General features: G+C 39.1%; 1 protein-coding gene across 5 annotated transcripts in view; it reads right to left on the bottom strand.

The window, feature by feature from the left end:
* LOC143021731 (solute carrier family 49 member 4 homolog) overlaps positions 1-20427 on the bottom strand; it is a 47624-nt gene extending 27197 nt beyond the window's left edge. The window contains exons 1-2 of one of the 5 annotated variants that reach the window (XM_076179412.1): positions 20311-20427; positions 2961-3059 (exon numbers count right to left, since the gene is read on the bottom strand). In XM_076179412.1, coding sequence (XP_076035527.1) covers positions 2961-3012 — 52 coding nt within the window. In that variant the 5' untranslated portion in view covers positions 3013-3059; positions 20311-20427. Of the gene's footprint in view, positions 1-2960; positions 3060-3144; positions 3293-3481; positions 3501-4584; positions 4603-15689; positions 15877-20310 lie in introns of those variants that run through there. The other 4 variants (XM_076179416.1, XM_076179411.1, XM_076179414.1 and 1 more) reach the window with 4 other exon arrangements.
* Between the last annotated feature and the right edge of the window lie 267 nt (positions 20428-20694).

The raw sequence follows: 20694 nt of genomic DNA, 5'->3' as shown, positions 1-20694 counted from the left end.
TTCTTTACTTTCATAATTATAATTTTATATATATATATATATATATACACACACACACACGCACACACTCAGGGTCACGGTGGTAGAGTTCCCGGCTTCAAATCCCGTCCAGGGCTGAAATAATTTTAGTATCGCTGTGCTGAGAGTCATTACTCCAACTCTCGTGGGCGGGGAGTTAGGTGTGTGTGTGCACGTGTAAGGTTACAGCATTACCCATAGATCAGTCATATATGAGCTCTGAGCTCTCTTCCGGGAGGGAAACAGCTGTTGATCATGAGTCCAAAACATTATCAAAGACCATGGTGAATAACATACACACACACACCTATATGAGCTCTGAGCTCTCTTCCAAGAGGGAAATAGCTATTGATCACAAGTCCACCACATGATCCAAAGACCATGGTGAATCACACACACACATACACGTCGATGGATTCACAGCGAAGATTGGAGCTCCGAAAAAGAATGGAAATTTTCGTGGCTCTCAACGTCGAGGAAGTACCTTTTTGTATTTATAGGGAAGGGGGAAGCTCGTGGTGTAGTGGGAAGGTGATGAAAAAGGAGAAGGGGAGGGATTACTGAGGGAAATGGAAGGAAATGAAGAAAGGGAGGACTTGGTCCAGGCAGGCAGACGCCATGTCAACAAACACGGCCCGGAGGGTTTTGGAGATGATGAAAGTATTAACAAAAATGTAAAGATTAGAAATATAGGTAAGAGCAGCACAATGGAAGGTGAAGATAACAATTTCCATGGATTTAATGAGGGGGGGGCAGCCAACCCCCCGATTAGCAAGCCTAGAAGAAAAAATTGAGAAAATTGTCAAACATTGGGAGGATAGGTTGTAGGATGTTAAAAGACAAAAGAGATAAAGCTTGGACAAAATGGAAGAAATACATAAGACCTGAAAAATGGAAAATATATACTAGTTATAGAAATGAATATGTACAAGTGTGCAGAGAAGAAAAGAGAAAATATAAAAAAGATGTCATAGAAAAATGTAAAGACCAACCAAAACTATTTTACAGATTTGTAAACAAACCGAAAAACAAACAAGATTTAGAGAAACTACGACAAGGAATTGAATACACAGAGGAAATAGAAATGGCAGAAATTATGAACAAGCATTTTAAATCAGTGTTTACAAGGGAGAACATACAACCTATTGATATAAAATGGGAGGAGAAAGTTCCCCCTATGAAAGAAATAGAAGTAACAAGGAATGAAATAATAAAACACTTGAGTAATCTTGATGTCAGAAAATCGCATGGACCAGACGAAATAGCAAACTGGATTTTGAAAGAATGCAGAAATGAACTGGCAAACAAAATACATAGCCTAATAAACAGTTCATTGAAAGAAGGAAAATTCCAAAAGATTGGAGAAGAGCATATATAGTACCTATATATAAAGGGGGAAACAAAGAAGACCCTACAAACTATAGACCAGTCTCTCTAACAAGCACGATAGCAAAAATTTGTGAAAGAATTATCAAAAGTAGATGGATAAGGCATTTAGAAAAAAACAATGTACTAAATCCAAGGCAATTTGGATTCAGACAAGGACGATCATGGGTCACAAACTTAATATGTTTCTATTCAAGGCTAACAGATATAATACAAGAAAGAGATGGATGGGCTGATTGTGCATTTCTAGACCTGAAAAAAGCTTTTGATAAGGTGCCACATAAGAGGTTACTTAAGAAATTAGAAACTGAAGGAGGAATGCAGGGCAAACTACTGAAATGGATGGAAGACTTTTTGCATGAAAGAAAAATGAGTGGTGATAAGAGACAAAAAACTCTAATTGGGATGAAGTGATAAGTGGTGTTCCACAAGGAACAGTTCTGGCCCCATTAATGTTTGCTATATATATAAATGATATGGAAGAAGGAATTGAAAGTTATATGAGCTTTGCAGATGATGCAAAACTGTTGAAAAAATGTGAATGCTGAAGAAGATTGTGAGTCACTACAGAGTGATTTCAATAAAGTATGGGAATGGAGCAGGAAGTGGGAGATGGAGTTCAATACTAAGAAGTGTAGTATAATGGAATTTGGAAGAAGCATAAAAAGAATAGTAGGATCATATAAATTGGGAGGAGAAGGAATAAAAAAAGTAGAAAATGAGAAAGACCTGGGAGTCATTATTATGAATAATACGTCACCTGAGAAACATATAAAGATTTTGGAGAAACCTATAATTCAATAAGAACAATCAAAGTGGCATTTACATACCTGGATGAAGAAATGGTGAAGAAATTACTAATCACTTTGATTAGACCAAGATTGGAATATGCAGCAACGATGTGGTCACCAAGTACAAAAAAAATGTATAACAAAACTTGAAAGAATACAAAAAGCAATTACAAAATTGGCACCAACACTCTCAAAACTATCAAATGAAGAGAGACTAGCAAAACTTGAGCTACAGACATTAGAATTTAGGGCAAAGGAGAGAGGAGATTTGATAACTATTTATAGAATCATGAAAGGCATAGAAACTATTGATAGAGAGGATCTAATAAAATGGGATGATAGATATACAAGAGGACATGGAAAGAAAATAAAAGACAGTTATAGAAGAGATCTAAAAAAGAACAGCTTTCCCCACAGAGTAATAGACATTTGGAACACACACACACACACATATACATATATATATATACATATATATATATATATATATATATATATATGTATATACAGTATATATATATATATATATATATATAATATATATATATACATAAATAAATATATACATATTTACATATATATATATATATATATAAATATATATGTATATATATATATAAATATATACATATTTACATATATATATATATATATATATACATAAATGTTGAACACACAAAAAAAAACAAATCTACACGCCATCTCCTAGACTCCGTTGGATCTAATGGAATTTCCTCGTAATCAAGTTAATTAAATTATACTTACCATCATGATCAATGACAACTTCGGCTTCGTCCATTTCAGCTGAAGTCATCATATAATCCCGTTTCCTGATGAAGCGACAGTTCCTCTCTGGGTATTCCACTGCAAAAGCACGAACTATTAATACCACTTGCTTCCGTCTCAGAAGTAGTCTTCTTCCCTCCCCAACAGGCTAAGCAAGACTGACCTGAAACTTCTCGCGTCACCCAGGAACAATACTCGTATCACGATTTCACTACACGAAGTACTGCATCCGATTCACGCCAATCATTACACCTGTGAAATCGCTCATCACTCAAGTGATGACGTCATATCGTCTAACGGGCGTATGCACCAACCACAACTACAGACCGCACGAAAATATATAACCACAGCCCTCTCGAAGCCTGATACGATTCGAAAGCTTCTAACACATGTGAGGTAACGTTTTATTTGACCTGAGTCAAACCCACCATGAACATCCACGCTTTGTACAAGAACGATAAGAGGAATGAAATGTAAACAAACGTAATTACACTACATACCTCCACAAGGAACTTTACTTTAAAATATACTTCACAGAATCACAGAAAATGTTTAAGCCAGTATACGCGACAACGGGAACCAAACTAAGATATCTTTGCTAAAAATGCTGTCCCTTCTTGTCTCTTATCAAACCGGTTTGCGCCGGTAACATACACGGAGAGACCGCTGTATAGTGGAACGGTTCCAAGCATCAATGCCCCACCAAAACGGCGTGACTTGTACTACCATGGTACTGAGAATAACAATTATGAATAAATAAGAAGTCACTGTCACTGTTTAGCGGGGCGTGACCTACTATGCTATCCGTGCTAGGCGATAAATTCATAACGTCATGTATAGACGTATTTTATTCTTTAATTAATCTATCTATTATTAATAGTAGTAGTAGTAGTATCATTATTTTGTTCGGGATTTTAAAGGCGAACGCCCACTATGTATATGCATGTAAATCATCACAACCATGATACATGATTTGAAGCAGCCCGAACCTTCTCGAGTGCAAGTGAACGGATAATCATCCCGACATTTGATAAATATCCAAATTCACATAGGACTGGATGTATATGGGCTCATTTTCATTATACAGTACTCCTAACATATACCGCGAGGCAATGGCGGATCCAGGACCAAATTTTGGGATGCTAACCTGAATTTTGTAAATATAGATGACTTTTTATGAGGGGCTAACCCGAATTTTGTAAATATACCATAGATGACGCTTTTAACATATACTCTGTTACCACGAATACGATGACTTTGAATATATATTGAAATAAATGTTCTCACTTGATCAATTTCTTTCAAAATATTGGGCAAAATAATACTTATACCTCATATTTTGTTAAGTTTTACCCTCAATAATGTGTTGAATATTCTTTCAATTATTCTCACTGAAGTGTTTTATCAAATGCTGGGAAAATTTCTGCCACTATTACTGCTTTCTGCCATATACTGGTGTACACGAGGCAGGTTTCTCGATTTCTGTTATGAGGTAATAAAGGAACAAGTGGGACAGGGAGCTTCAGCACCCTCAACCCCCCCCCCAGGATCCGCCACTGACGAGAGGTCAGTTCACAAGTAAACAATACATTTGAGGACGTACTTGCTTGGCTTCCTGGCTACAGACTTTCTCAACAGACCTATATAAGAAGCGACTAGACGACGAGGAGCAGACTGGCCTAACCACCTCGCTCAATGGACATACTGAACAGCTGCAAATAGTGAGGTGGTCTTTTCAGAAGCGACCCACCACCTCATATTATCCCAACCCCACCATCGCAAGTCACGATCGCTTGGTCGCAGTTTGTCACGTCCATGCAGCCAAACTTTGTGAACCCGACAAATACCCTCTGTGCAAATATAGGTACAATTAATACATAGGGACATTAAAAAATCAATATAGATAAAAAAAAACATAAATCGCAACACAAAAATAAAAATAGGACAGCTAAATATATGAGATAATCTGCACCTCATCTGTGACTTGTTTTGACATCTTCAAAGATCCAGCACAATACATCAACTTGAATGCCCCCACCCTGACTCAGACTGAGGTAGTCAATAGTAATGCATCCTTACTCTACAAATGAGATGGCTTACTATGTCAAAATACACTATAAAATGTAATCCTTTAATTCAAAATTATTATCATCTCAACGTCACATACAACCGTTAAATAAGCGAGCCGGTGGGAGGAGTAGGGGGAAGAGATACAGGTGGGTAAAAGTAGAATAAAAACAGAAATAGGGAACAATGGGGATTGATTCAGCTCTCATATGAAGGAAAATCTAGATGGAAATATGGAGTGAAATACGAGGACAGGATGAGACCAACTCGGCAGAACTAACACGGGAACATACAGGCACATATAGCTTACACACAAGCAAAGGTGTGCTCCATTGGCACTAGAATATAAAAAAATCAAACAAAACAATTAAATAAATATAAACAAATAAGTAAATACAAGGACAAGTGATAATAACAAATAAAGTAAAACTATATAAATTAATTAGATCAAATGAACAAAATAAAAAGTATAAAAAGCGTTGCTTATACGATAATTAAGGTGTATTCATCCACTTTCACTGCTGTAGTTAACACGGATTTGCGGCACTGACAGAAGATGACACAGGTGGAAAAATAAGAAACGATGGCACGAATGATATAGTTTACGATAAACGAGTATAGACTATTTTTATTTAGACATGCGTAATTGTAAGAATGACGTAACTTAAATAACTTAACTTCTACAATATCACGTTATTTCCAAGTGCACGTTACATTTGAAGGCAACATGCTCGCCATGCACTCTTTGATGCATGAGATGCATGTAATGTCCAAAACAGTTCAAAATAAGTCTAATGATATGACAAAAAATATTTCACTTTCATGAGTAGTCATCGTCGTAACAAATACCATTCTAAAATGCTATAAAATAACAATATGGTTTAAAAAATATGTTATAATATTACTTGATAGATGAGAGATATAGACGAGATGTTACGAAGACGTGTCAGTAATACCAAGATCTAAGAATATAAGGTCTAACCATTTCCGACCGAATTTCGAGGGAGTTGGCGCAGCGGGCCCGTGAACGTCACCTGGCTGTTCAAAGTGGGGTTAGCGGGTCCTATAGCTGTCAGTTGAAGCTGGTCCGTCGTTCGAAAATGACGTCGCCTTCGCTCGCACAGCTCCACGCAATTAGTTATATTCTGACAAATATTATATAATATATATATATATTATAGTTCCTGTCTATATATGAATATATAATACATATGATATATAATATATATGAATATATGATATATAAAATATTATAGTTCCTGTCTTCCTTGGCGTTTCACAGTTTTCTTCAGTGTATCACAAAGAGAAAATGGACTCAGCCAAATGACGTCAGAAGCTGCGCAGAAGAATGTAGACGGTCTGACCTGTATATTTAGACCTTGAGTAATACTCTCTTGGGACTGACGGTATTCCAACTCGAACCAATACTGTTATCAGTATTATTACCGTTTTGTTTTCATGTACTTATCTATCTTATTTATTTACATTTCCTGTTGTGGTGCATACCGCCGTAGTCCAACGTCCTCGTGTGTGTGTATTTACCTAGTTGTATTTACCAAGTTATATTTCACGGGAAGGGGAGCTATGCTCGTGGTGTCCCGTTTTCATATCTCATTTTATCTAGACGGTTTTTAAATTCGTGTATTGTTTTTGCACACACCACTTTCTCATCTAACTTGTTTTAAACGTCTATTACTCTGTGGGGAAAGCTGTTCTTTTTCAGGTCTCTTCTATAACTGTCTTTTTTTATTTTCTTTCCGTGTCCTCTTGTATTTCTACTATCCCATTTTATTAGATCCTCTCTATCAACAGTTTATATTCCTTTCATGATTCTATAAATAGTTATCAAGTCTCCTCTCGCTCTTCTTTGCTCTAATGTCTGTAGCTTAAATAGTTATCAAGTCTCCTCTCTCTCTTCTTTGCTCTAATGTCTGTAGCTCAAGTTTTGTTAGTCTCTCTTCATATGATAGTTCTGAGAGTTGGTGCCAATTTTGTAATTGCTCCTTGTTTTCATGTTTTGTTATACAATTTTTTTTTTTTTTTTTTTTTTTTTGTGCTTGGTGACCTGCATATTCCAATCTTGGTCTCATAAAAGTGACTAGTATTTTCTTCACCATTTCTTCGTCCTGGTATGTAAATGCCACTTTGATTGTTCTTATTAAATTATAAGTTTCTCCAAAAATGTTGTTTATATGTTTCTCAGGTGACATATTATTCATAATAATGACTCCCAGGTCTTTCTCATTTTCTACTTTTTTAATTTCTTCCTCTCCCAAGTTATATGATCCCACTAATCTTTTTTTTTGCTTCTTCCAAATTCTGTTATACTACACTTCTTAATATTGAATTCCATCTCCCACTTCCTACTCCATTCCCATACTTTACTGAGATCACTCTGTAGTGACTCACAATATTTTTCAGTATTCACTTTTTTTCAACAATTTTGCATCATCTGCAAAAAAGCTCATATCACTTTCACTTCCTTTATCCATATCATTAATATATATAGCAAACATTATTGGGGCCAGAACTGTTCCTTGTGGAACACCACTTATCACTTCATCCCAATTAGAGTGTTTGTCTCTTATCACCACTCTCATTTTTCTTTCGTGCAAGAAGTCTTCCATCCATTTCAGTAGTTTGCCCTGTATTCCTCCTGCAGTTTCTAATTTCTTTAGCAACTTCTTATGTGGCACCTTATCAAAAGCTTTTTTCAGGTCTAGAAATGCACAATCAGCCCATCCATCTCTTTCTTGTATTACATCTATTAGCCTTGAATAGAAACACATTAACTTTGTGACACATGATCGTCCTTGTCTAAATCCAAATTGCCTTGGATTTAGTACACTGTTTTTTGTTTTGTTTTTTCAAATGCCTTACTCATCTACTTTTGATCATTCTTTCACATATTTTAGCTATCGTACTTGTAAGAGACACCGGTCTATAGTTTGTAGGGTCTTCCTTGTTTCCCCCTTTATTTATTGGTATTATATTTGCTCTTTTCCAATCTCCTGGAACTTTTCCTTCTTTCAGTGAACTGTTTGTTAGACTATGTATTTTGTCTGTTAGTTTATTCCTGCATTCTCTCAAAATCAAGTTTACCATTTCATCTGGTCCATACGATTTTCTGACATCGAAATTACTCAAGTGATTCATTATTTAATTCCTTGATACTTCTATCTCTTTCATAGGGGAGACTTTCTCCTCCCACTCGATATCTCTAGGTTGTATGTTCTCCCTCGTAAACACCGATTTAAAATGCTTATTCATAATTCCTGCCATTTCTATTTCCTCTGTGTATTCAACTCCTTGTAGTTTCTCTAATTCTTGTTTGTTTTTCGGTTTGTTTACAAATCTGTAAAATAGTTTTGGTTGATCTTTACATTTTTCTATAACATCTTTTTCGCATTTTCTCTTTTCTCTGCACACTTGTATATTTTTTCCATTTTTCAGGTCTTTTGTCTTTTTTCCATTTTATCCAAGCTTTATTATCCCTTGTCTTTTAACTCCCTACATCTTTTGTTGTACCAACACTTTACATATTCTTTTCTTGCTTTTGTCTTGGAACATATTTTTCCACTATCAATTTTTGTCAAAACATTCCATTTCTCTTTTAATGTTGTTTCCTCCTTGTGTATTCTTTCCCAGTCTGCCTTTTTAAAGAATTATCTTATTTTAACAAAATTGTGTGTGTGTGTGTGTGTGTATTCACTTGGTCTTTGGATCACGTGTTGGACTCGTGATCGACAGCTATTTACCTCCTGGAAGAGAGCTCAGAGCTCGTAGGTCCGATCTATGGGTAATGCTATGACCTTACACACACACACACAACTCCCCGCCCACGAGAGTCAGAGTAACGACCCGGAGCGCAGCGGTACCGAAATAATTTCGGCCCTGGGCAGGATTCGAACCAAGAACTTCGGGCCACTGTCGTAGTAGTTCAGCGCTCTACCAGTTGCGCCACCGAGAGAGAGAGAAAGAGTGTGTGTGTGTGTGTATGTGTGTGTGTGTATGTGTGTATTCACTTGGTCTTTGGATCACGTGTTGGACTCGTGATCGACAGCTATTTCCCTCCTGGAAGAGAGCTCAGAGCTCGTAGGTCCGATCTATGGGTAATGCTATGACCTTACACACACACACACACCCAACTCCCCGCCCACGAGAGTCAGAGTAACGACCCGGAGCGCAGCGGTACCGAAATAATTTCGGCCCTGGGCAGGATTCGAACCAAGAACTTCGGGCCACTATCGTAGTAGTTCAGCGCTCTACCAATTGCGCCACCGAGAGAGAGAGAGCATGTGTGTGTGTGTGTGTGTGTGTGTGCGCGCGCGTCACAATGTATGCGGGGCATGATTAGTTTGTCAAGCGTGACTCGCTTGTGGGCACGACGTAATGACATCATGTCGAGAAGAATGTACCGACAATGAGAGTGGCCGAGGATATAATGTAGGGGTTCCCAAACTGCGGGTCATGAGCCCCAAATGAGTCACGAGCCTTTTCCTGGGGGTCATGGAGGGTCCAACTGTGAAAGCATTCAACTACACAGATCCTTCTCATTAAGATACATGATTAAATCAATCCTTGTCAATAAACATAAACAAAAAATATTGCTCGGTCTGCTAAGTTTAAGCATTTAAGCTTTAAGATAATGTATCTGCGATATTGAAAATAAGTACGTTTTCAGAAACCTTACAAAGGCTGGGGTCATGATAGGTTTAGTACTACTGAAAGGGGTCACGTATCGGGAAAGTTTGGGAAACACTGATATAATGAGTCACAATAAATTTGATTCACAGAAAAAAATATGAAAAAAGAAAAGGTTTTGTTACCAGCCGATCATTTTGGAACAACCATTGCTGGTTTGCTTATTATAGAGGGTAACGATCATCTATATACGAATTTACTTTTCTTTGATGCCTCGCTTACTTTGGCCCTTTTTTAAAGTTGTATTAGTGTAAATCCCACGACTTTTTATTATTATCATCATAATGAGGAGAGCTGGTGTGGAAAATTAAATGGCAGAGAGGTCTGATGAAAGAGTATTGGCATGGTTTGGACACATGAGAACAATGAGTGAAGAGAGATTATTTAAAGAAGCGTAGAAAGCAGAAATGGAGGGCATGAACTTCTAGGGACGACCGAGGATGAGATGGATGGATAGGGTGAAAGGGGTGTCTGAGCAAGAGGGGAATGTCTGTTGAGCAAGGAAGTACGAAGGCGGGAGATATGGTTGAGTGGAGAATGGATGTGTATAGATGATACTATAATGCAAGGAAGGGAGGGTTGGGGTAGGGGGGTAGGGTGTGAATGATATTTTGACGCAGCCTGAGGGGATTTCTCCCCGTCTTTTCCTTTGCTGCATGACGGGAAGGAGATGGGAGGGGGGTCGCCAATTAAGTGAAGCGGCCTTGCTGTGGATGTGCTGTGTCTTGCTGCATTGCTTCTGACAGAGCAGTGAGCGGGATACAGGGATGACCCGTCATCCATGATGAGCTGATATAAGAGGGAAGAGAGGGTGGCGGATGGGAGTGGAATGGGTGAGAGTAAAATGGCTGGAAGTGGGTACTTGCCTTTTGATTTGGCTACCTCCTTTGTAAGGAGGAAAAAGCCCTTAGTATGTAGATAGAATAGATATTAAAATTATCATCTATTTTATTCTATTCAATTACCTATCTTCTTTTGTCTTATTTATTTCTCTTTAATTTTCATTTGTTTTCCTTGGCAGGAGTTCCGTTTGTGACCGAGTTGTGTCGACATAATCATAACTCCACCATCTTGTCATCTTGTTGATATCGGTGTCCGTGCTGGGGTACTGGCTGCACAGTTATATACGAAAATCGACTAAAACATATGAATCTGCCCCCCCCCCAAAAAAAAAATGTAGACTCAGAGGTGACTTGATACAGGTCTGTAAGATTCTGAAGGGAATTAACATCAAGTGACAAAATTTTCACACTGAATGAGAATCCGACAAGAAACAATGGTCTCAAACTGCCAGGAAATAAATTTAATTTGGAAGTGGATAGAGACAACTTCGTCAAACATGTAGTCACTGAATGGAACAAACTTCCTGCAGAGGCAGTGCAATGTAGTTCAGTTCGAAGCTTTAAGATTCGTTTAGATAAACGCCTAAGCAAGATGCTGCAATGACTGTCATTTATTTCATATCATTTGTTTGTTTGTTTATTATTACTTCCTTGATTTTTATTATTAGTTATCAGTCAATTTACTATTTATCTGTTTATTATTTAACTGTACCTATGCATTTATTCATGTTATCTATTATTTATATCATTGTCATTTTTATTTATTTTTCGTTAATTTATTCATCGTTATTACATTTCCGCATCCGACCAAGTTATGGACCAAAAGGTCTGTCGGCGTGCTCCACCTTTGTAATCCTTTGTACAGTCAATATAACAGTGGTTTTAGCGGAGCCCTTACGGACCAAGCTTACCCAACATTTTTTTATAGTCGAAAATAAATCTTCAAATATAAAGGAATGTTCAGCCATTGTTTAACTTTTAATATAGTTTTTTTTTTTCTTACGAAGAGACTCACACGTTAAGAAATGCATAAAAACTGAGAACCAGATGACACTTTACCAGTATCATCACCTGTTGCACGTCTCTCTGAGAATATCTGCACCACAAAAGATCAATGCACTGGTCTTGAAAACAAACGTATCTCTCCTTGAATAAACTATTCTCCTGTGTTCTGAATTCACCTGCAGTCTATTAGACAGAGTCGATTTTTTTGTATTTGCCCTTTCTCTACACAAACTTTGTGGTATTTACTCGATTGCAAACTTATTTTATCAAAGAGCCTCACCGCATAACAAGATTAATTGTGAATGTATTCAAGGCAATGGTGATGTGCAGGCAATCAGGATTATGATTACTGTTTCGAATTTTGTCAAATGAATTGCAACATGGTGCTTTTAACAGCTCTAGAAAATTAGTTATAGCAAATTTGACTTCCTCAAAACCATCTGTTGAAATGATCACCTCTTTTTAATGTTTCTCTCATGTTTTTGCGATGGAGCGATGCCCCGTTTGTTGAAGGAAAATGTCAACACACGTTATCAGTTTTCTATGTAATATCAGTGGAAATTGATAATTTGCTGCAGTGTGTTTCTGAAGAAACAATCGATTTCCTGGACTATTTCCATCGTGCATCAAATGCTCACGTCGATTACAAGAGTGGCACTAACCCCGATTGGAATATACATGGAGCAACTGCACATAACGATGTTTGCTGAAAATAGCATTCAAGTCAAGGAACTGGTAACAGTACTATACTATCGGACGCACACACCCAAAAAGTTGGTGCACAACTGCCAGTTTCCAAAAGATCAATGCATCTTTGTTTCTTTCTCAGATGCAACTGGACAATACGACATCGCCATATTGGCGACAAAATTGACGTTATGATTGTTCTATACAGTATTTACAATTGTTAAAATCAAATAACATCCCTCTTATCTTTTCCGACGAGTTTTATTGAAAACTGGTTATTTTAAACACATCTAATAGATTGCCGCTTAGAAATAAACGATATATACCATTCAAATTTAAATGTTGATTTGCAATATTGGAAGCTAGCTAACTACAGGCCTATAAGCTTGACTTCATTCGTAGGAAAAATGATGGAAACCATCATTAGAGATGCTATCGAACATAATTTAGAAAGTAACTGTTTGATAAATGATAGCCAGTATGGATTCAGACGGAAACGTTATTGCGTGACTAACTCGAATTCTACAATGCAGTCATCTCGAATTTTGACAAAAGAAACAAAATAAATTTAATATATCTAGACTTTGCAAAAGATTTTGATTCCGTCCCCCACGAAAAACTACTTACTAAATTAGCTTCACACGAAGTGGTAGCCTAGCTGGACTAGTAATTGTTTGAATGATCGAAAACGGAGAGTTGTTCTAAATGGAAAACTTCTAGATGGAAAAATGTTACAAGTGGAGTTCCTCAGGGTTCTGTTCTTGGGCCACTTCTGTTCATAGTATATATAAATGATATACACCACGGACTAAAATCTATCGTCTCCAAATTTGTTGATGATGCAAAACTGTGTGGAATGGCAAATGGTCACTTCAATCGTTTAGATATTCAAGATTTAGATAAATTATAACAATGGTCTGAAAATTGGCTAATGAAATTTAATACAAGTGCAAGGTAATGCACAAAAGTGGATAGTGAAAAGGATCTCGGCGTAATTATCAGTAACGATCTCAAATCATCTTAGCAAATAAGGCTATAAGACTGATTGCGCGATCTTTGGACTTCAAAAGTACATCTCATTAACAAGCTATATACGTTAGTTCGTCCACATTGGGAATATACTGTTTCCGTATGGTCACCGAATCTCATTACATTGACAGATTGGAAAAAGTACAACGGCGAGCCACAGAACTGATTCCAAATATCAAAAATAAATCATACGAAAATCGACTAAAACATATGAATCTGTTTCCCTAAAAAAGCGTACACTCAGAGGTGACGATACAGGTATCTTTAAGATTCTACAGGGAATTGACAACATCAAAAGTGATAAAATTTTCACACTGAATGAGAATCCGACAAGATATAATGGTCTCAAACTGCCAGAAAATATATTTAATTTGGAAGTGGGTAGAAACAACTTCGCCGACCGTGTAGTTAATGAATGGAATAAACTTCCTGCAGAGGCAGTGCAATGTAGTTCAGTTCGAAGTTTTAAGATTCATTTTGATAAATACCGAATCAAGATGCTGTTTGGCTGTTTGTTTATTATTACTGGCTTAATTTTCATTTATTATTAGTTATTTATCAATTTATTATTTACTATTTACATGTTTGTTTATTATCTAACTATACCTATGCATTTATTTTATTAATCATTTATATTATTATAATTTTATTTTTTTATTTATCATTATATTTTTCGCACCCGACCTAACTATGGACCAAAAGGTCTCCTGTCGACATCCTCTGCCTTTGTAATCCTTTGAAAACTGAAAACAAATACTCTAACTTCCTTCCTGATGGAATACTATTTTTTCTTCTTTTTGCATATTTGAAAATAATACAATTTCAAAAGCGTCGTTTACAAGGCGCTGCTTTTATCGCTTTGGACAAACGTCTTAATTAACTAAGATCATGAATTTGCAGTATCTGACGCTGCGATAAAGTAGAACGTTCAATTGCTCGCGTCTTGTGTTTCAGTATCGATTAAAGAAGACAGCGTATAGCGTCAAAAGCAATACCGTATAAACCGGCATTTAGCACCACTTAAAACACGGCAATAGCAAACCGCAATATTGACGTCACAGTTACCACGCTATCGGCAGTTGAGTTGGGGAAACCACCATGATGCCTAAATCTCAGTGCATTTTGAATATGAGAACAGAAAACAATGTCGGCATGCGACCAATTTTCAAAGTTTTTCTTGTTAGAGGACGATGTCCCTGAGACCAAGATCGACATTTGACGTATCGATAGTAATTCCAACATTCAATTGAAGTGTTGGTTGGAGTGTCGAGGACTAAAAACTAGTTGAAACAAGGTGGAGAGCTACGCTTTCCTTCAAGGCCACTTCTGCTATCCTCATCGATTGGATGAGAAGCCATACCCAATATTTTATAGTTATTGAAGCAGTATCCCTGCTTATGGAACATCAAGAGCAAGGGACATAAAGTGCTAGCCTTGATGATTTGACGGAGTTATGCTGCACTGTAACATTAAAAACCAGTTAGGTTAGGTACGTTTATGCTGCTTTCTACGTTAGTCCCCGTCAAAAATACATTATCAAAATATAACTACTGACGTTACCATTAATTTCCAGTACTTATTTATGGGGTTCAAAATACTTAGAATGATAGGAGATATCCATTTATATAGATAAGAATTGTATCTAAGAGACTGGCATTCCTTCCTCATGCCCACTCAGGTGGACACTTAGCTCCGCTTTCAACACCGCCACCTGCTACATGTAGATCTGCACGAGGCACAGTGTGGACCCGGCTTAAGCCTATGTGGTTCACAATGAATGAATAAACCATATTTTAATTGGACAACATTGTACTGTTTCAGTGCTTGGTGGACTAACTTGAGAGGGCAGAATTGGATGTGTGTGGTCATCAGTAGGCCTAGATTCATCTACGAAGTGTTTGTTGCATGTGTATGTGTAATTTTCACGTTCTCAGTGGTAAAGTCCTTTCTTCCACACGCTTGAACACATCGCTGACATTTTTCAAAGTCCAAATGTGGTTTGGGAAAAAGGATTCAAGTAACTTCATATCTGATCTATCCTCATGACCTGAGTCACTACGACATAATCCACAGCACCAGTGTTTAGTGGATATCATAATGAAAAGTTAAACAAAGTCGGATCCCGTCAAGATTGCCGATAAATGTGGATACTATTCACAAGAGAATGAATAGTGTAGCAAGGCGTATAGATTCATTTGTCCCCATGGGATTTTCCCGCGCAATAACATTTGACGACGTTGCAATGTTTGTTTTTATTTTCAGGAACTGTGCGGATCGCTATTAACATATAATCTATCAACAGAGAAGGATAACACGACGTAGTAAATGAGTCTGTCAGGAGCGCCCTGACGTTTTCTCCATCACCACGACATACTGTATCTGGGGAGGATCCAAAAGCGAGGGCGACCATTGGGTCCTTGTTCAACATCATGAATCAATGACACCGAGATCTGAACAACAACGATAAGACGACAACTCAAAGCTGTCACTGAACGCTGGACTGGGCACAATGGCGGGAAAACTGGGAATTCGGTTAAGTTTATCTCGATGATCGGGTCTGTTTGCGGCCGGAGCCGACTTGCTCAACAACACTCACGTGCCCACCGTGACAGGAGGCGATGGCACATGGCCTCTTATTCCTCTCTTGCGTAATCCCCTGAGAGCACAAGGACCATCCCATAGATCGCAAAATACGGTCTACAGCACACGTGGGCAACCCTTGGCACGCGTGCAAAACCTGGCACACTAATGACTTTTTCCGGCACGCGGAACCCAGAGATCACCTTTAAAAGGATAACCAATAAATCTCCATTATATCTTGTATGACCATTGGCTACCACATATGCTGCACTGGGCGGCAGACTGGGGGCCACTACAGGAGGTGAAGGGGGAGGGGGCCCCTACTCATATGTAAGCCTATGGTAATCTTACTCCTTTGGAAGGCGAGAAAATGTTGTATAAAATATTTGGCTGATTTTGGCACCTGCTAAAAAAAAAAAAGGTTCCCCACCCATGGTCTATTCGCATAAAAACTGATAATCGGCGACTGATCACGTCCTCTTCCTACCAGTATAAACCGGTGACATAGTAACAGTCCTCGTGGCGCAGTGGTAGATTTCCTGGCTGCCACTACGGAGGTCCGGGTTCGAATCCCGTCCAGGGCTGAAATAATTTCGGTATCGCTGCGCTGCGGGTCGTTACTCCAACTCTCGTGGGCGGGGAGTTGTGTGTGCGTGTAAGGTCACAGCATTACCCATAGATCGGTCATATATGAGGTCTGAGCTCTCTTCCGGGAGGGAAATAGCTGTCGATCACGAGACCAACACGTGATCCAACACAATGGTGACTCACATAAATACAACTCAGACAACAGTCCAGGGTTGTTTCCGAGAGAGACCAATAAAAAGGCCTGAGGACCGTTGCCGTCCACTGCAGGGCTGTGGGTTTTCAGTCAGTGAAATGTCGAGGCAACATCACTGCTGCATGTTCTGACCAGGGTAGGATCAGGTTCTTTTGCGACTGTTTCACCACATCATCTATGCTCGTGAGGGACCGTGTGTGTATTTACCTAGTTGTATTTTACGGGAAGGGGAGCTATGCTCGTGGTGTCCCGTCTTCATATCTCATTTTATCTAAACTATCTTTAAATTCATGTATTGTTTTTGCACACACCACTTTCTCATCTAACTTGTTCCAACTGTGCTTGCGTATGTGTGTGTGTGTGTGTGTGTGTGTGTGTGTGTATGTGTGTGTGTGATTCACCATGGTCTTGGATAACGTGTTGGACTCGTGATCGACAGCTATTTCCCTCCCGGAAGAGAGCTGAGCTTATATATGACCGATCTATGGGTAATGATGTCATCTTACACGCACACACACACAAACTCCCCGCCCACGAGAGTTGGAGTAACGACTCGCAGCGTAGCGATACTAAAATTATTTCAGCCCTGGACGGGATTCGAACTCGGACAGCCGTAGTGGCAGCCGCGAACGCTACCACTGTGCCATCGAGTCGTGTGTGTGTGTGTGTGCGTGCGCGCGCGCGCGATTTACCATGGTCTTGGATCACGCGTTAGACTCGTGATCGACAGCTACTACTCTCTTAGATGAGAGATCAGAGCTCATATATGACCCGGTCTATGGATCATACTGTTACCTTATACACACACACATACCAACTTGTGTGTGTATGTGTAACATTACACCATTCGACGTTGGCACTGACATGGCACCACTTAGCTGGCCCATTGCTTACATGGTACTGATGGCAATATCGCAGTCTTAACACAGAAAACATAATAAATATAACGCAATTATTACACTGAATAGCTGCAAGAACACGCAAACTCGAGAAAAAATAAGACCTCTTCACGGACACATTGTTATCTAAAGAGAATTGAATGAAAACCACAGGGGGTCGAATTTATTATAATTTTTTACTCAAGCTAACTAGGCTGAGAAACGCATACATACATATACACACACACACACACACACATATATATATATTTATATATATATATATATATATATATATATATATATATATATGCTTATACACTTGTCGATTTTTCCGTTGTCCTTAAATTTTCCTTACTTGTTTGCTTGCTTGTTTGTTTGTGTGTGTGTGTGTGTGTATTCACCTCGGATCTGCTGCAGCCTCTGTCGAGACAGCCAGACACCACCCTACGGCAGTGTGCTCAGAGCTCATTATTTGCCGATCTCTGGGTAGGTCTGAGACCACTCACACACCACACACCGGGACAGCAAGGTCACAACTCCTTGACTAACGTCCCGTACCTACTCACTGCTAGGTGAACAGGGGTTACACGTGAAAGGAGACAAACCCAACTTATCTCCGCCCGGCCGGGGAATCGAACCCCGGTTCTCTGGCTTGTGTGTGTGTGTGTGTGTGTGCGCACACACACACAAGTGTGTATGCGCGCGCACAAGTGTGGATGTGCAAGTGTGGGTATGTACAAGTGTATTACATGTGTGGGCAAGTGAAAAACGCCCTCACACATTACTAACTACAAAAATATAATGAAGAAAATGGATAAAGAAGAAACGGGTCTAGTTCCGAGCATATTCCTGGCTGGTTTCGCTCTAAATTTCTTCAGAGGGGCGAAACCGATCAGGAATAAACTCGGAACTGGACCAGCGCCTTCTTTTTCCACCTTCAACTTCCCATATCATCTCAACAATATAATGAAAACTGATGTGCGCGTGCACCTGTGTGTGTGTGTGTGTGTGTGTGTGTGTGTGTGTGTGTGTGTGTGATTCACCATGGTCTTGCGTCAGGTTGGGCTCATGATCGACAGCTATTACCCTCCTGGATGAGAGCTCAGAGCTCATATATGACCGGTCTATGGGTAATGTTGTGAGCTTACATGCACAAACATACACACACTCAACTCCCCGCTCACGAGAGTTGGAGTAGCGACCCGCTGAGTTTGTGTGTGTGTGTGTGTGTGTGTGTGTGTGTGTGATTCACTATGGTCTTTGGATCACGTGTTGGACTCGTGATCGACAGCTATTTCCCTCCCAGAAGAGAGCTCAGTGCTAGTATATGACCGATCTATGGGTAATGCTGTGATCTTACACACACACATACAACTCCCCGCCCACGAGAGTTGGAGTAACAACCCGCAGCGCAGCGATACTGAAATTATTTCAGCCCTGGGCGGGATTCGAACCCGGACCTCCGTAGTGGCAGCCGGGAACTCTACCAACTTCGCCACGAGTCTGTGTGTGTGTGTGTGTGTGTATTCACCTTGGTCTTTGGATCACGTGCTGGACTCGTGATCGACAGCTATTTCCCTCCTGGGAGAGAGCTCAGAGCTCGTATGACCGATTTATGGGTAATGCTGTGACCTTACACGCACACACACACCCGCCCACTAGAGTTGGAGTAACGACTCGAAGCGCAGCGATACTGAAATTATTTCAGCATTGGGCAGTCGGAGACTCGACCAACCGCGCCACCGAGTCGTGTGTATATGTGTGTGTTTTCATTTATACGATCGAAATAAATTTTACATGCCGTTTCCTCAGTACCATTCATTTACTGTTTGCATTCTGCTTATCCCAGAGCCCACATCACCACCATGAGTCCTACGGTGAATACAGAAGCATACGAATCTCTACTTCGCCATTTTGACGACCACTGAGCGAGTCCCGTGGATTAATTAAGGATGAGTTGGAACCTTATTACGAGAATGACCTTGGCCCTTGAGCGTCTACTATATGTACCCGTAGACCTACTGGTGGCCATGTGAGTGCACGCGCACGCGTTCCGTACTCGGAGGCCTATGCTCGTGACTGGGAAATTAAATTTTGTTTTTACTGTCCGTGGATGTTGGAGCAATTGATCGGGTGATCGGGATACGTGAAAGAGGGAAAAGAAAAGGTATTATATATGGGAAGGGGGCGACAGCGAGCGCCGATGGTAATGAAAATGGGAATTGGGAAAGCTCACACCATAGATAAAAACAAGGTAATGAAAGAAAAACAGTGAAGGCTTATATAAAACGCTTAGAATTGAGGAGGTGAGCAGAAGCCAGAATGAAAAATCACCGGACATGTTATTACACAAATATGCACTTATTAGCTTTCCTAATGAAAAAATAGACAAATAAATGGGGCCACACAAACACGAGACTCGTTCATTAAAAAAATAATAAAAATAAAATACTACTGACGCCAAAAATAGTTGAACTTAAGATATTTGAATTGTGAAATGTGGATATGTATTTTTGTAGGAAATACTAAGTGGTAATACTAGTCTCTGTAGGCGTTCTGATTACCAAGGCTGAGCAATCAGATGTCCACTTCGAATTTCTTTGTTCTACGTCCTTCCAAGACTTTCCTGCGGACTACTTTCACCAGATATCACCACACTGGTGTAATTATACTAATTAAAAATACTATAATCGTTGAAGAGAAGTTATAGAGTCACATTTTACAACATAAAATCAGAAAATGCATATACTCACCACCCACGGTACGACTGCCCTAGAAACTACGAAGCGTCAAGCGATCAGCTGAGTTTTGTTTACAAAGATCAAAACAAGTGAAACGCGACTAGGAAAAAAGAATTTCCAGGCTTTAATTGATGTATTGCGGCTCCATTATATTTCAAATACTAATTATTCTTTCCACGAAAATATAAACAAATATCTAATATTTCTACAAATTCACATGAGTTATCAACATGTCTGATTTCATACACAGCAAACAATGAGATATGCACACCTATTCGTTGCATGATACATTGTTCTTGGTACTGAATGTACATAATCACCCTTACCTTTTATCGTTTCATAATTCGATCTTCTTGAGTAATACAATTTGTATTTTAAATACTGGATGTATCTTCA

This window comes from Oratosquilla oratoria, chromosome 42 (assembly GCF_046742065.1).
Source record: "Oratosquilla oratoria isolate Oo_2021 chromosome 42, ASM4674206v1, whole genome shotgun sequence".
Lineage (NCBI taxonomy): Eukaryota > Metazoa > Arthropoda > Malacostraca > Stomatopoda > Squillidae > Oratosquilla > Oratosquilla oratoria.
This window is presented reverse-complemented; position numbering and strand designations above follow the sequence as displayed.